This window comes from Fundulus heteroclitus, chromosome 21 (assembly GCF_011125445.2).
Source record: "Fundulus heteroclitus isolate FHET01 chromosome 21, MU-UCD_Fhet_4.1, whole genome shotgun sequence".
NCBI classification, from domain to species: domain Eukaryota; kingdom Metazoa; phylum Chordata; class Actinopteri; order Cyprinodontiformes; family Fundulidae; genus Fundulus; species Fundulus heteroclitus.
The window spans coordinates 27,541,784-27,557,258 of record NC_046381.1 but is presented as its reverse complement, the minus strand read 5'-3'; the positions used below and the strand labels follow the sequence as shown (position 1 = coordinate 27,557,258).

At 39.7% G+C, this 15,475-nt stretch overlaps 1 protein-coding gene across 1 annotated transcript in view; it reads left to right on the top strand.

The window, feature by feature from the left end:
• si:dkey-225n22.4 (collagen alpha-1(XXI) chain) overlaps positions 1–15,475 on the top strand; it is a 77,326-nt gene that overhangs the window by 56,830 nt on the left and 5,021 nt on the right. The window contains exons 26-30 of the mRNA XM_036125605.1: positions 602–646; positions 2,720–2,752; positions 4,443–4,589; positions 9,758–9,812; positions 11,983–12,177. Coding sequence (XP_035981498.1) covers positions 602–646; positions 2,720–2,752; positions 4,443–4,589; positions 9,758–9,812; positions 11,983–12,177 — 475 coding nt within the window. The remainder of the gene's footprint in view (positions 1–601; positions 647–2,719; positions 2,753–4,442; positions 4,590–9,757; positions 9,813–11,982; positions 12,178–15,475) is intronic.

Sequence of the window (15,475 nt, the reverse complement as noted above, 5' to 3'; positions counted from 1 at the left end):
TACATTTCTGTGCCTTAATTCTGTTATACAGTACAGTGGGCTTACTTTTCAGTATTAGGCTCCTACGGGGAAACTGCTTCAGGTGTATACTTGTGTGTGGAAGGAAATGCTTAATGCACAGTTTTCTGAAGTAGTGACCCTTTGGCTTATTCAATTTGCACTACACTGCTTGATAATCATTATTTGGTTTTCAGCCCGCCAGGCTTGTAGTACACTGGGGGAAACCCTGCAATAGCTGGGGGACCTACTGCAACAACGTTCATGGAACTACACACACAATCACTCACTCTCTCTCTCTCTCTCACACACACACACACACACACACACACACACACACACACACACACACACACACACACACACACACACACACACACACACACACACACTTTCAACCCTTTCTATATCTTCATCTGACCCTAAACCTAACCATTACTGGTATATACCTAACCTAACTGACACCTTAGTTTTAAAGCCCACCCCTAGTCCAGAGATAAATGAAAAAAAGTCGTCACTTTGCATCAAAGTCCTCACTTAACTGGAAGTACGAGTACACATGACTGGCACACAAGACAGACAATGATGTTTTGTTCGTTTGCAGGGGGAGCGAGGAGAAGATGGAGAACCAGGGACTCCTGGTGTGCCTGTGAGTATATGTGCTTCTGCTCGGTGGAAGCAATATATATTTATTTTTCTTTTTTTGAAGTCTACATATGTCTCTAGAATTGAGTCTCCTCATAGCAACACATGCATTGAGCTCATGAGGAAAAACATCAGTAGGAGCAGCCGGCAAAGACTAATGCACAAATAATTGCTTGGGTTACCATTATCAGAAGAATTTTCAGTTACATATGAAAAATTACCAAACAATAATCACATAATTGACTCAAAATTTTGTTTCATTATTTTTACCCTGCATGTTTTTGAAAAAAAAAAAGTTAAATTAAGATTATAAATTTAATTTTCATAAATAACCCAAAGACCTTTCCTTGAAATGACTTTACAAAGTGCTCAACAAGGTTAAAACCAGCATTGAAAAGGACATTATTTCAACTCCAGCAACAATCAGTGTCTCATGCACATTGGCAAGGCTTCAACCTCTTCTTTGAATTGCTGTGAATAATAATAATAATAATAATAATAATAATAATAATAATAATAATAATAATAATAATAATAATTGTCTTTGCAATATACATCTCAAGGATGTATATTGGGAGCAGTGGGCTGCTACTGTGTTGCACCCAGGGTCTTGGGGTCAAGGGTCTTGCTGAGGGACCCAGAGTGGCAGTCTGTGGGAGTTGAACCTCTCAGATTGTCACAAGCGAGAGATTGAGGACCCAGTATTCAGGCCGGACAAAAATAATAATATTTTAAAGGGATTTATTAAACAGAAAACAATCAGGTGGAAACAAAAGGGGCATCAAGCCAAAAACAGGAGGACTGTGTCCAAAAATAGTCCAGAGAAGACAAACAGGAAACTTAATTAGGCTACCAGAATGGGTGGAGCTGATCAGGAGGGACAAAGTGGCTGGAAATAAACTGAAGCTGATTGGATGGCGACTGGTGAAGGGGAGGGACAGGAAGACAGACAGGATAATACTGAGATGTGAAACTGAATGACTGGCAGGTGAAAAACAGATAAACTAAAACAGTTTCAGGATAAATCAAGACAAACCCAAACTAAACCTATCACAGAATTGGTTAAATGAAGAGAATCACTACACCAAAACAGAAACTAAAACTAGACTAATCCAGAACCAAAATAACCATAAAGACCAAACCTAAGCTAGAAAACCTGACTAAGACTAAACAGAACACAAGCAAATAATAAAAACCAGAGCTAATACTAAGACAGGAGAGAGAACTAATAAATCAAATAAACAAACCATAACAAAACCCAAATCCTGACACAGATACAAGCATAATGCTCTGACCTCTAGGCCACCACACCACTAGACTGTCTGTGTTCCATTTACCTTGGAGGTCAGTACCCAGATCTGGGAATTCAGTCGCACCCAACTTCTCAACTTGCAAGTCAGGAAACCTGTGAATATTTTTCTTTTTGAACACAAAAGAAAAGCCTTTGCTTCTTATCCCGATAAGACTGTCAGAAAACTCGTTGTCCCAGTAGTGTATATTTTAAATGAGTGGTAGCCATATTGGATTTGGAGGTCAGGGTTTCTTCACCTGCAGCTGGTAAATTAGACAGTGTAAAACTGTTTGTACCACGGACATGAGGCTGGATATCTTTGTGATGGAGGTGTGCAGCAGGAAGTCATCAAAGACCTCTCAGTTTGTCCAAGGAGAGACGAGCGCTGATCGGCTAGCCATCTTTGGTGCAACTGCAAACAGCTAGCTTTGACTGAAGAGTAATGTCTGTTTGCTGTGCGCCATTCTTCACTTGCTTATTCTTGGGTTTAAATTGCACCTGATTTCCAAACAGCCGATCCGTCAAACTATGACTGCTGCCCCAAATGTAAACATACACTACAAACAAGCTTCACAGAATGAATTACAAAAACCGCAAATGTTCTGAGCGTCAACTGTTTTGAATGAAAAGGGCGTGTTCTGCTTCAGCAATGAAAGCAGCAGGAAAAGCTTCTCTGACATACAGGTTGAGCCTTTGATATGCAAGAAGTTTCTAACTGACTCTCTCCCTCTGCTCTCTTTCAATCCTCTTCCTTCCTCCTTATTCCTAATTTCTTTTCTCCGACAGGGCGAGGTGGGACCCAAGGGATGGAAAGGAGAGGTGTGTAAACTTCCATTTTGTCTTATTTTAAAGCACAGAGAGAAGCCCTGTAAAGCCTTCGTGCTATAAAAGATTTACAGAGCTAATACCTCATGCGTTGGTGAAATCTGGCCTCCCTTGGGAAAAACTTACATCAAATAAGCAACAAATTTCAAGCATCTGCTGTACCATCTGCACAATGCTTGAAGATGCAGCCTCCCACAGTTGCTGTGCATTGTAGGAAATGGTTTACTATGTGTTCTAGTCCAACCAGCAATGGACTAGACAGCCTTATTGCCTATATGCAGACCTTGCCTGGATGATGCTGTGTAGAGTCCAAGCTTTTGATCACATTGTGTGTTGTTAAATAAGACCCGATATCTGATGAAGATGAATCCCCCTCACTGCAGAGACACCTTTTTATTTCAAATGCAATGTTTGTCATTTAGCTCAGTGAGTTACTTTACTTTCACTTTTAATGCATAGTATAAAATTGTAAGAGCCACAGTGTCCTTACCTGACTCCGCCAGATAGATTTGCTCCGCATATCCATCTGGAAACCTTCCGTTGAAGTAATTTTGGGAAGGGGCGAAAATACTGGTCAGCTGATTGGCCTATGTTGGTGATAGACGGGCCAAATAAACCAATCAGATTCGTCGTCGCTCGTAACAGAGCGACGACGAAAACACAACCACAAGCCAAGCTACTCTTGCTGCTGCAAGTAAAGGCTCGTTAGCTCAGCAGAGAAATACTCTGTAATTCCGATAAAACTTGCTCGATAGCCACGCTAACGCTAGTTTCATCGGCTGAAGCTCCCATGTTCTTTAGACTGAACTGTCGCGCTTCCCGTTGCGTCACACCTCAACCCGCCTCAAAGCCAACGCTGATTGGACGTTCGTTTGGTGAACGGCTCCAAATTTTCTTTAACGGAGAGTATCCAGACTGATCTGCGAGTGAAACCTTGAAACCTCGCGAGATCAGGATGGTCTCACGAGGCTAACAGTGTCCACCATAAATTCAAGATCTGATACCAGAACAAATAGCCTTCTCCACGGGCAAAAAAAAGCAGAAACTTAATTTTAGTTACTCATTATTATTATTATGAATGTTTCTTTTTGCTTATTAGGCTTCCTGTTTTCAGTTTAGTTGCCTAGGTTTCCAACTTTATACGGAGAAAGTTCCTTGTATCGAAGAGGCACTGATACATAAGGCAGCACTGAGTCATTAACTCAGAATTAGGTTTACATCCATGCTAACAGTTGGACAGAGCTGCTGGAGTTCATAGAAATATAGTGCTCTTCAAAAGCTTTAGTAATTTTGTATATTTACTTATGTAAAGACATCACACGCCTATACATTTTAGGGATTCTTAGGTAACAGAACAGGACAATGGAGTGTGTAAGTAGCGTATGGTTTCCGTGTTTTACAAAGAAATCTGAAAGGTGTTACAGAGTTATATTCATGCCCCCCAAGTAAAATCCCAGTAAAATAAATATGAACAAGTGCAACAGGTTAATTCACAAGGCACTGTTCTAGTTTTCACCCAAAGAGAATAATGCTAAAGAAAACATACAAAATCTGCTTTGTTCATGGTTCCAGTTCTCATACTATAAACAGCACACTGGTATAATAACCTAACTGGATATTGGCTCTTCTGAACTTTGTCTGCTTTGTATTCTGACATTTTCTGCTGTTCTTCATTTTCCTTCAGAGGGGGGTGAAAGGGGACATTGGGCCAAGGGGGCCCGAAGGAAATAAGGGTGATACGGGCCATTTGGGCATTGTTGGTCCCCGGGGATTTCCTGGCCAAGATGGACTTCCAGGTCAGCCAGGCCAACCTGGATATCCTGGAAAACCAGTAAGTAGAAACTCTTCAGAGATGTTTATCCTCAGTTGGACAGAATGAGTTTAAAGGGGCCTAGTCACATACTTTGATCAGAAAACACGAAAACCCCATTTATTCATCTTCAAATAAAACTATATAAAGCAAGCGTTCGTCTTCGTTCTGATACTTAGTTCTTTCTGAGCCTGAAAAGAACTTTGCAGCCAGCACAATCAGCAGACGCTTTGCGCAATCTGCCAGCAGTACCGCGAAGCTATTAGAAATCAAGATGGTGACAACTAATGAAGCTCCTTTAAGAGCCAATAGACCATCATACAATGTCTCGCAGTAAATATCTACAGGGTTACTCTTTCTTTTTGCATCTATACTGGTCATTGCTGAGTCGCTTGATGTATAGCTACGTATACGCTACGAGGCTGGAATCGGACGTCAACATCACCTCCATATTGGAAGGGACATAGGGTAGCGATTCGTTCATGTGTTGCGTAAAATAGTACCAAACTATTTACAGTTCAAACCAGATCTGCTAGCATTATTTTAAAAGGTAACAAGAAACATATAATTATCATTGTATTTAGTCGGTATAACATCGTATGTCTGTGGGGTCCATTGCGTCATTGCGAGCATGCGCAATCAGACCTCTGAGGTCCGTTCTTCGTACGTCGCTAACTCGGTTAGCAGGATTTCATTGTTGATGATTTGGCATGATCCTGGATTGTTTGGTTCTTCGAAAGACATCCTGCACTTGTTGTCATAGCAACATGTGTGCCAGCTTAAGCCTGCTCCAGAGCAGGCTTATTTCATGTAAACAAGATTAGATCCCAGCTGCATAAGCGGAGGAGATGGGAAGTCTGCCGTAGCCATGTCCATTTTTACGACTACAACCTGTTGCGGAAGGTGCAAGAATAATTTTAGAGTTTTTCGAATTAATTGCTTATTGCGCAATAGACAGGATCCTTAGCGCAGCGCGACAGTGTAATTGTAGAGAGATTTTTCTTGGTGGCTGTTATAAACAGACAAACACATCATTTAACAGTGGCTTTTAAAGAGGAAAAAGTGGTGTTGGCGCCATAAATCTAAAATATTTAAGTTATTTGTATGATGGTTTACTTTTTATTTTTATCCCAGTAAGATTTGTTCGGGCCATTTTATTGTGAAGTTTGGTTTACTTTGAAAGGCTTGCTTCCTGTCGAGCCGTATATTGTATTAGAAAAAACTATGGATGGATTATCTAGACACGGAGCAATACAATTTTACCGTGTAAACTGTGGAAGACTTGGAAAAGGAAAATTTTAATTTTTTATGGATAAAAATTTTTTTTTGTTAAAATTCCCAGTTTGCACATGTCCTTTACTTCCCGTGTCTAAGGAATGACACTGAAATTTGGATCTCTTGACATAACAAGTGCCTTTTTAAAATAAAGTATAATAATTAAAGGCTACCATTTTGTAGAATATTCTTGTATTTCACTTTTACTTGTCCCCATGTTCTAGTGGGTCCTGTGGAGGCTTTGATAAGATAATTTGATAAGAACAAAGTTAATATCAAATTATTAAAATGCAAAAATTCATACTGTAGAAAGTGATAGAAACATCTAACATGGACAGTATTTACGCATTAATTTGTGTGCTGCTTTTTGCCAGCCCTCTCTCCTGGCTTTAGCAGACTTTGAGGTGTTCGTTTTAATTAATGACTCAAATTCGGCATAACCTTCCAAGCTCGTGTTCTGCTTGGGAGAAAAACTGTGGGCGTTCTTTGCTGAACAGCCAATAGCAGCGTTGCTGATCAATGTTTCTACTATCGATACATTTCCCCTTTTAAACAAACGCATGAACGCGCAGTTATCTCAGATAACTCAATCCAGTGATACTAATCGTAAACAACAGGTGTGTTCGAAGAACCCAATTAGCCGGATCATGATTAGCCGGATGAAATCATCTTGGATGTGTCATTTGATCTTGGATGTTTTAAGCAACGTACGAAGAACGGACCCCTGGTCTAATGGTCTTGTTTTGGTAAATATACACAAAAGTGCTTTGTTTACCAACAAATAGAGCAACAATAAAGTGTAAAACACAGAAGTACAATATTGTAAGCCAATACGGTGCGATGGTTTAGTCGGAAAACCAGAGTTACGTAGCTACAGGCGTAGAAATTCATAAAGTCATATTATGTAACCAGGCTCCTTTAAAGACACGTGCAGTAATGTGTAATGGCCAAATGAGCTGAATTATGTTGGAGAGAGAGTAGGGCTGAGTGATAAAATAACAACTCTACATTTTATGCTGAATGCTGATATGCAATATTTATCTCAATATGTTTTTCTTTTCATAAAGTAATTATGAAAAGGCATCTCTGCATCAAAGCGTTATCCCAAATGTCTCAGAGGCACAAACAGCAGTAGATGAATATAAGAAACGACTGCAAAATAGCCTAGTGGAATACATACATGTTTAATTCTAACACAACATAGACCAGGGGTCACCAACATGGTGCCCATGGGCACCAGCAAGCCCCCCAGGACCATATGTGGTGCCCTCAAGCCTCAAAACAGCACAAGCCTCAAGTAACCTGCATTTAAAATGCTATTTTATTCAGTTATTCTAACTTTTTAATCATACTTGTATTTACATAGATTTAAAATGATAAATGAATTAAAAACATATTTATACTAGAAAAATTTGCATTTCCTGTGAAAATGCACTGTGAATGCAGTAAGCTGAATGATTAAGCAAAAGATGCAGAAGTTCTTTGAAGAAGAGAAAAAATAGCTGAAAAGCATTGAAGAAGTTGAAAAAGCTGAAGAATTTGAAAAAGTTGAAGAATTTGAACATGAAAGAACAATAACTGAATGATTAGAAGAAGAAATAAACTGAGGGAATGGCACCAAACATCTCCTAACTCATTCTAAACACTGAATCGTTTAACAAAGCAGAAGTAGATTTTCAAACTTGAATATACTGTAGCCATATGTGGGCCTGCATTTCTAGGAGTATAAGGGGTTTTGCCCCCCATTGAAAAGCACTGGATGTTTGACACCTCATAGCTTGGAGATGCTTTATGCGATGTAGGCCAAATTTCTTGTGGAGCTTTCTCTCTAAAGGAAGTACAGACTCTGTAAAGCAGAAGTTTGTATGAGCTGCCTAGAGCTACTTCCGGTTAGCAACATGCTAACAGTTAGCCGCTAACATGGTTGTGTTCAGTATCACCGGGTGATTGTACTCTGTCAGTTTGGTCCAAATCCTGTACTGGGAAGTGCCTCAAAAAGGGGTACCAATACTTAAGGTCACCGAACGTGACCAAAGTTCATGTGTCAGATCGGCCTCCTTTAGCAACTCAGCCTCACCACATCTGGGCCCAGAACTCAACATTTGACCAAAATGGTGTGAAGCGCCATTTCCCACTGGTGGGTGGTGCTGTAGTGGTCTGTCCCTCTGGTCAGCAGAGTTCCGTCGTCATGGAAACTCACTCACACCTGCAGCTGACCATTCTACCGAAGTGCAGAGACTTTGCTCAGACTCTGCCTCATTGGAATAGAATGGAATACTTTGCCTCAAACAACGCTCCATATCTCCTGATCCGTAAATGGTAGAGACGTAATTTTTTTCTGCGTTTATTTCGTAACAGATGGGACAAACTATCAGTTTTTGCTGGAAATATTTTAATAAAGGCGTAAAAAAATTATGATCTAAAGGGGATTTTTAAGGAATTTCAAAAATCCTCTATAAACGGTCCCGAACAAATTGCTCTAGCTGAAAAAGTATAAGAGATATAAAAATAATTATTTCACTGTGAGTATCAGCAGGCTTTTGAGGACTATGTTGCTCATTTTTATGTGTGTACAAAAATCGGTGTAGGCACAGCGACGATGTAAAATAGTGGATCATGTGGAAAAATGCAGCTCTAAAACATTTTCAGGATTTTGCACATTCGCTACTCCCGAACAAATTGTTCCTGCGGCAAAACCGTAACAGTTATCCAAAAAAATTCCTTTTTTGTGAGTGCCAGAAGGGTTGGGACATTCATGTGTGAAAGTCTCATGCCTGTACATCAAACGGTTTAGGAGTAGCGACGATGCGAAAACGTGTGATGTTTTGGATTTTCAGACGTCATTTTTCAAAACCGCTCCACAGGAAATGAATGGGGGAGGTTTCAGGTTTGTGTCGCTCTGAGGTGATTTGCGAAACATCTATAAATGCTACACCAATGAGGGTTACATTTCCTGAATCCAGACAAAAATTCTTACTTTTTGATGTATAATTTATGTAGATAGGTTGAAAATTGATTGAGTGAGAAGAAGTTGTTCGGAGAAGAAGAATTTGTTGAATTTCTAGAGTGTGCACTCTATAACTGCCTCCTTGACGACCATAGCAACGCATGTTATTTGGTGAATTTTTTTAAATCCAAAATTATTTTAAGGAGGTACTATATGAAAATGGTAAAATATATGAAAAAGCTGAAATATACCATAATAGCTGAAAGATATCACTACATTTTAAAAGTTGAATGGCGTTTCTAGCTGAAAGTAGGCTGAAGCAGTAAGCTGTCAAAAAGCAGCTGAAATGAGCGGAATTTTAGTGAATTACATTCATTTCCTATGGGAGAAAAAAAAGCTGAAAATTTGCAGAAAAAGCTGAATATTTTAAAAAGTTGAAAAGTTAAAAGTACAAAAAGATATAGCCATCGATTCCAGAAGAAGCTGAATAGTTTAAAAGTTGAATGGTTGAAATCGGACAAAAACTGTAGGAGGAGAAGCGAATCAAACTTTAAACAGTAAAAAGGCGAAAGAGGATCTCAATAACTGTGAATGCCTACTGCATTCACAGTAATTACATAAAGTTAAGGTGAGCTCTGACTCTTCTATATCAAAGGTACAGGTAGCCCTTCGTGTGACAGTACCAATGAAGTAGCTCTCAACTTCTAAAAGGTTGGTGACCCTTGGTATAGACCATCTCAATATTACGACAGTCTCATCTTTTATCTGTCATCCCAAATTCTCAATATTTTTGAAATTTGATATATTGTCCAGCTCTCAGAGGGAGCACTGTGGTCAGTGTGTGTTCGGCCACATGAAGCACTGAGAAGTTCCTGTAAATGTGCAGGCAAAATCAGAGACAAGGAGAGATTGTGTTTGATTTTTCTGGCACTGTTCACTTAACTCATGATATTCCTGTGTGTTTCAGGGCAAAACTCCCTCAGATGAACATCTTCTTAAGCTGTGTGGTGATGTTTTGCGCAGTATGTATGCTTTTAATCCTCTCCACCAGCCTCCGAAAACACAAACAATGAGAACGTTTTAAAGTATTGATTTGAATAACATATGCAAAACTGCAGCTTCATACCCCATATTTCACTTTATTTAAACAAAGCAACAGAAAACACGTTTTAAATAAAACATTTATTAAAAAAGTCAATTTAAGGTTTTCAAAAATAGTCCCTATGTACAGTACCTTGCAAAAGTATTCAAACATCTTGAACCTTTTCATATTTTGGCATGTCAAAATCTATTTGATACTTTCTTTTTAAATTTGATACTGAAAATAAAATAAAGCATAATGTCGACGGGGAAGAGAAGTTATACATGCAATTTGTTGGAGTGCATTTCTATTCGGCCCGTTTTACCCTGATACCCCCAGTAATATTCAGTGCAACTGATTGCTTTTAAAGCCCAACAGTGTGTAACAGTGTGTGGAGGTTTGTTAGAGAATATTAAAGAACAATCCGCATCATGAAGACCAAAGAACTGACCAGCCAGGTCAGGGAGAATGTTGTGGAAGAGTTTTAAATACCTCATTGTTTAATTCACCATCCAAAACTGGAAAGAGTGTTGCATAACTGCAAATGTACCTAGACATAACTTGCATACCTAGACTGAGTGGCTGGGTTGATTCTTGATGTTTAGAAGGTTCAATTCATTTTCTTTATTTATTTATTTATTTATTTATATAGTGCCAATTCACAACACATGCAATCTCAAGGCATTTTACAAAGTCCAATTAAATCAAATCATCCAGTCTGATTGGTCAAAAGGTTTCCTATCTAAGGAAACCGAACAGATTGCATTGAGTCTTGCAGCATTCACTCCTCAGACACAATGACAAGATCTATAATGCAAACGAAGATTATGTAAACAAATGTGACCTTGATTTGTAAATCATCTTTTCTAAAGCAACATTTACTGAAAGTAAGAACATATAATAATTCTAAACAAAGCATGCATTGCCAAAAGAGAAAAATGAGTTAGGAATTTCAACATTCACTGGAAACGCATGACATTTTAGTGCTTGAATGCATCTTAGACGTCATTCACCAGATTTGCTCCACTGTTGATGCTGCTCCTCCTGTTGCATTTCCTCTGCTGCTTCATGTCCTCTGCTGTTGCTCCCCTGTTGTCCCACAACTTGTCAAAGTCTATGTAAATGAACCACACCAGCAGCCACTCACAGACAGGTATTTTCATCCAGTCAGAGGATTCCTCAGAGTATGCATTTGGATGGATGGAAATAGTGAAAAGTTGTCTAAGCTGTGGGCAAACTCCACACGATTGCTGCAAACCAGATAAAAAAACAGAAGACTGGCAAGAAGAAAGTGCTTGAAAGAAAGTTATAACATCCTCACAGCATGATGGCAGCATCATGCTGTGAGGATGTTTTTTTTTCCCCACAGCAATGACAGGGAAGCTAGGAAGCTAGTAAGAGTAGATTAGAACATAGATAGAAAAGAAAAGTCCAAGACAATCTTGGTAGAAAACTCGTTTGAGGTTCCAAAAGGCTTGAGACCGGAGTAGAGGTTCACCTTTCAGCAGGACAACAACATTAGAGGTAAATCCAGAGCTGCAGTACAGTGGTATGGATAAAAGCATCTTCAGTCAAACCCAGACCTCAATCCAATTCAGAATCTATGGCAGGAATTGGAAATTACTGCTCTCAAATTTCCATCTGATTTGATTGAGCTGAAGCTTTTTTAAACATCATGTCCAATTCTAGTGGTGTACACTGAAATTTTTAATTTTAATGTAATTTTTACAACACTCTTTAACAAAGAGGAGATGCGGCAACAGTCTGATGGATATGATTGGGACAAAAGGTTGTTTTATAAAGTGTTGACGCAGAGGTGGCTGAATACATAAACGCACCATACTTTTCAGATTTCTATTTGTAAAACAGAATTTATATAATTTCCATTATATTTCGGAAAGGCATGCCACTTTGTGTTAGTCTATAAGATAACGGTTCAGGGGGTATGAAGCAGCAAGGTACTGTATATATGGCAATCGTTCTACAAATTCTGTTTCCCCATTAACACATAAGACTTCTTCTGATGGCTAAACCGTGTTCTCATCACATATTTCAAAACAACACTTGATACCAAAATGTATTATTTATTCTCCTCTGGCTGTACCCTGCAGACCAACTCCCAGCGCTGCTCCAAAGCCTTTCCCTCCCAACAAGGTGTGAAACCTGCCAAACTGTGAAGGGACCACCCGGGGAACCAGGAGCACCAGGTCCCAAAGGGTCCATGGGAACCCCAGGCTACCCTGGGAGAAGTGGCACTCCAGGTTACCCAGGCCCCCCTGGAATGCAGGGTCCTGCAGGCATCAAAGGTTTGACATGACACATTCTTAAACTAAAAGGAAAACCTACAGGAATAACTGTCTTGAATACAGGCCTGACATGCTTTACTCTGAATTTTAGCAACAATTAAATTTGTTGATAAAATTAGTCAGGAATGTAATTCGCCTTAATGCCTTAATTGTTTCCATATACTTCACTCTGGTTCATGGAAGTTGTGGATACATTTTCCAGAGGGATGCGCCAGAGCCTCAGCACTTTTGGAAAGCATCTCCCAGTTGTTTTCTTAGAATGTTTCTAACAATTTCATTTCACCCAGAGGTATTATTTTGCGTTTCCAGCTGTCAATGAGCCAGTCTAGAATGTCAGTCACATATTCACAAAATCACATAAAATCCCGACCCTGGACTGGCATGACTCAACTAAATCTCGTCAGCACACAAGTATGTGCTTGAAGATCACGCCACATGACCAGATAGGTGCAAACATTTTCCCCAGGCTCACCAATCTAGGGATTTCAAGATGGAAGTAGTCAAAAGGATTCTTGAATTTTCCACTTATTAGCAAGGGCGGAAGTTATTTTTGTTGTTGTTACGAGTTACCTTGCAACTATTGTAAACAATTATATTTTCCCTCTATATCCTGTTCTTTACATATAATACCAGGCCTTTATGTTGAACAGTTTAACAGGAACATCTTGCTGTAACCTGAAAAACTCACAACCTTCTTAGGTCTCCAAGAAAGCAGCACAAAAGAAGCCTGGACACAATTTGGAGGTTCATGGTGTTCTCCCTGTAAACCCACCACTGCGTCACATGTTGATACCTGTCATCAACTGTTCTGTTGAACTCGAGTTCAGCCCCACACAGAGTTCCGTCTTCAGCAGTTTATTGAAAAGTGATGAATAGTAGGTGAGAAGAACCAGAGAGATGGAAAGTTGCGAGACATTCCAGCAGTGAAGGGCTGGCAGAGGAGTCCAGAAGTAGGCAGAGAGGCAGTTGGAATCAGTTCCCTTGATTAGTGACGGCAGGTGCAGTGATCAGCAGTGAGTGGAGATGAGGCTGTATGGGGGAGATGGAAAGTGCTGGAACTGTCCAAGGTGAGACTGGTAAAAACTGACCCCTGACAATACCGATGTGCACTCTCTGATAACAGAGCCATACGCTCCTGAATGCTGCCCCCAGTGGTAGCTTGTCAACAGGATGTGCTAGGGCGGCACTCAAAGAATTGCAGGAAAACGATGTAGACACAGTCAACACAAATTATGCAATATAAAGTGATTATCACATCTGTTCTTTCCAAAAAAATTAATTAACATGATTTTCAGAATCCCCATTCCATTTTTAAAAACAGTTTGTAGTGTGTGAGTCATATTTTTAATGCCCTTTAGATTTAAAAGAACTCAGGCTTTCCGCACTTTTACAGTTTTCTGGAAGTTTGTTCCAGATAATTGGAGCATAGGAACTAAATGCTGTTTCTCCATGTTTGGTTCTGGTTCTAGGTATGCAGAGTAGGCTGGAGCCAGAAGACCTGAGTGGTCTGGATGGTTTATACGCTGATAACAAGTCTGTGATGTATTTAGGAGCTAAGCCATTTAAGGATTTATAGACTAACAGAAGTATTTTAAAGTCTATTCTCTGAGATACAGGGAGCCAGTGTAAGGACTTTAGAACTGGGTTCATGTTCTCTACTTTCTTAGTCTTAGTGAGAACGCGGGCAGCAGCGTTCTGGATCAGCTGCAGCGTTCTGATCCACTTTTTAGGCAGACCTGTGAAAACACCGTTGCAGTAATCAATTCGACTAAAAATAAACGCATGGATTAGTTTTTCTAGATCCTGCTGAGACATCAGTCCTTTAATCCTAGAAATGTTCTTCAGGTGATAGAAAGCCGACTTTGTAATTGTCTTTAGATGCTTTTGGAGGTTCAGGTCTGAGTCCATCACTACTCCCAGATTTCGGGCCTGATTAGTGGTTTTTAGCTGAAGCGACTGAAGCTGTGTGCTAACTTTTGATCTCTCCTCTATTGGTCCAAAGATTATTACTTCAGTTTTGTTTTTATTCAATTGGAGAAAGTTTTGACACATCCACGTATTGATTTCTTCTAGGCATTTACTCAGTGCTTGAACTGGTTCATAGTCACCTGGTGACATAGTGATGTAGAGCTGTGTGTCGTCTGCATAGTTATGGTAGCTGATGTTGTTATTTTTTATTATCTGGGCTAGAGGGAGCATGTAGATATTGAAAAGGAGGGGACCCAGAATGGACCCTTGGGGAACCCCAAATGGGATTTTTGTCATCTCTGATGTAAAGTTACCTACTGATACAAAAAATTCCCTGTCCTTTAAGTAGGATTTAAACCAGTGGAGAGCTGTACCAGAGAGGCCGACCCAGTTCTCCAGGCGTTCTAACAGAATGGAGTGATCAACAGTATCAAATGCTGCACTAAGGTCCAATAGAACCAGCACGGTGGTTCTTCCACAGTCTGTATTTATATGGATGTCATTAAACACCTTGATAAGGGCGGTCTCTGTACTGTGGTGAGCACGGAAACCTGACTGGAAAACATCAAATTGGCAGGTCGTTGTTAAGAAGGTGTTTAATTGTTGAAATACAGCTTTTTCAATAATCTTACTGATAAAGGGGAGGTTTGAGATGGGCCTGTAGTTCTGGAGTAGAAGTTTGGCTAAATTATTCTTTTTCAGCAGTGGTTTGATAATTGCTGTTTTTAGGGACTGGGGGAAAACACCTGACAGGAGGGACGTGTTTATTATCTGAGTCAAATCAGACGCTATGCCAGGTAAAACTTTTTTAAAATAAGCTGTGGGTAGAACATCAAGACAGCATGAAGAGGAACTTAGCAGCTGAATGATCTGCTCTAAGCTTTTGTGGTTTATTTGGCTGAATTGGGACATTTTGTCAGGATAAGTACGGCTTTGGTTCTGGAGCTGGTGTGGATGTACAAACTGATCCTCTAATTTTTAGGATTTTCTCAGTAAAGAAGTTAGCAAATTCATTGCATGCCCTGGTGGAGTGGAGTTCTGAAGCCACGGACACAGGAGGATTTGTTAACCTGTCGACTGTGGCAAATAAGACACGAGCGTTATTAATGTTTTTCTTAATGATCTCAGAGAAGAAAGATTCTCTTGCATTTTTCAGTTGTAAGTTATATATGTTAAGTCTCTCTTTATAGATGTCATAGTGAACCTGGAGTCTATTCTTTCTCCACCTGCGTTCAGCTTTGCGACATTCCCTTTTTTCACTTCTAACTGATGGAGCATTTCTCCAAGGAGATTTATTCTTCCCGTAAAAAACTTTCACTTTAACTGGAGC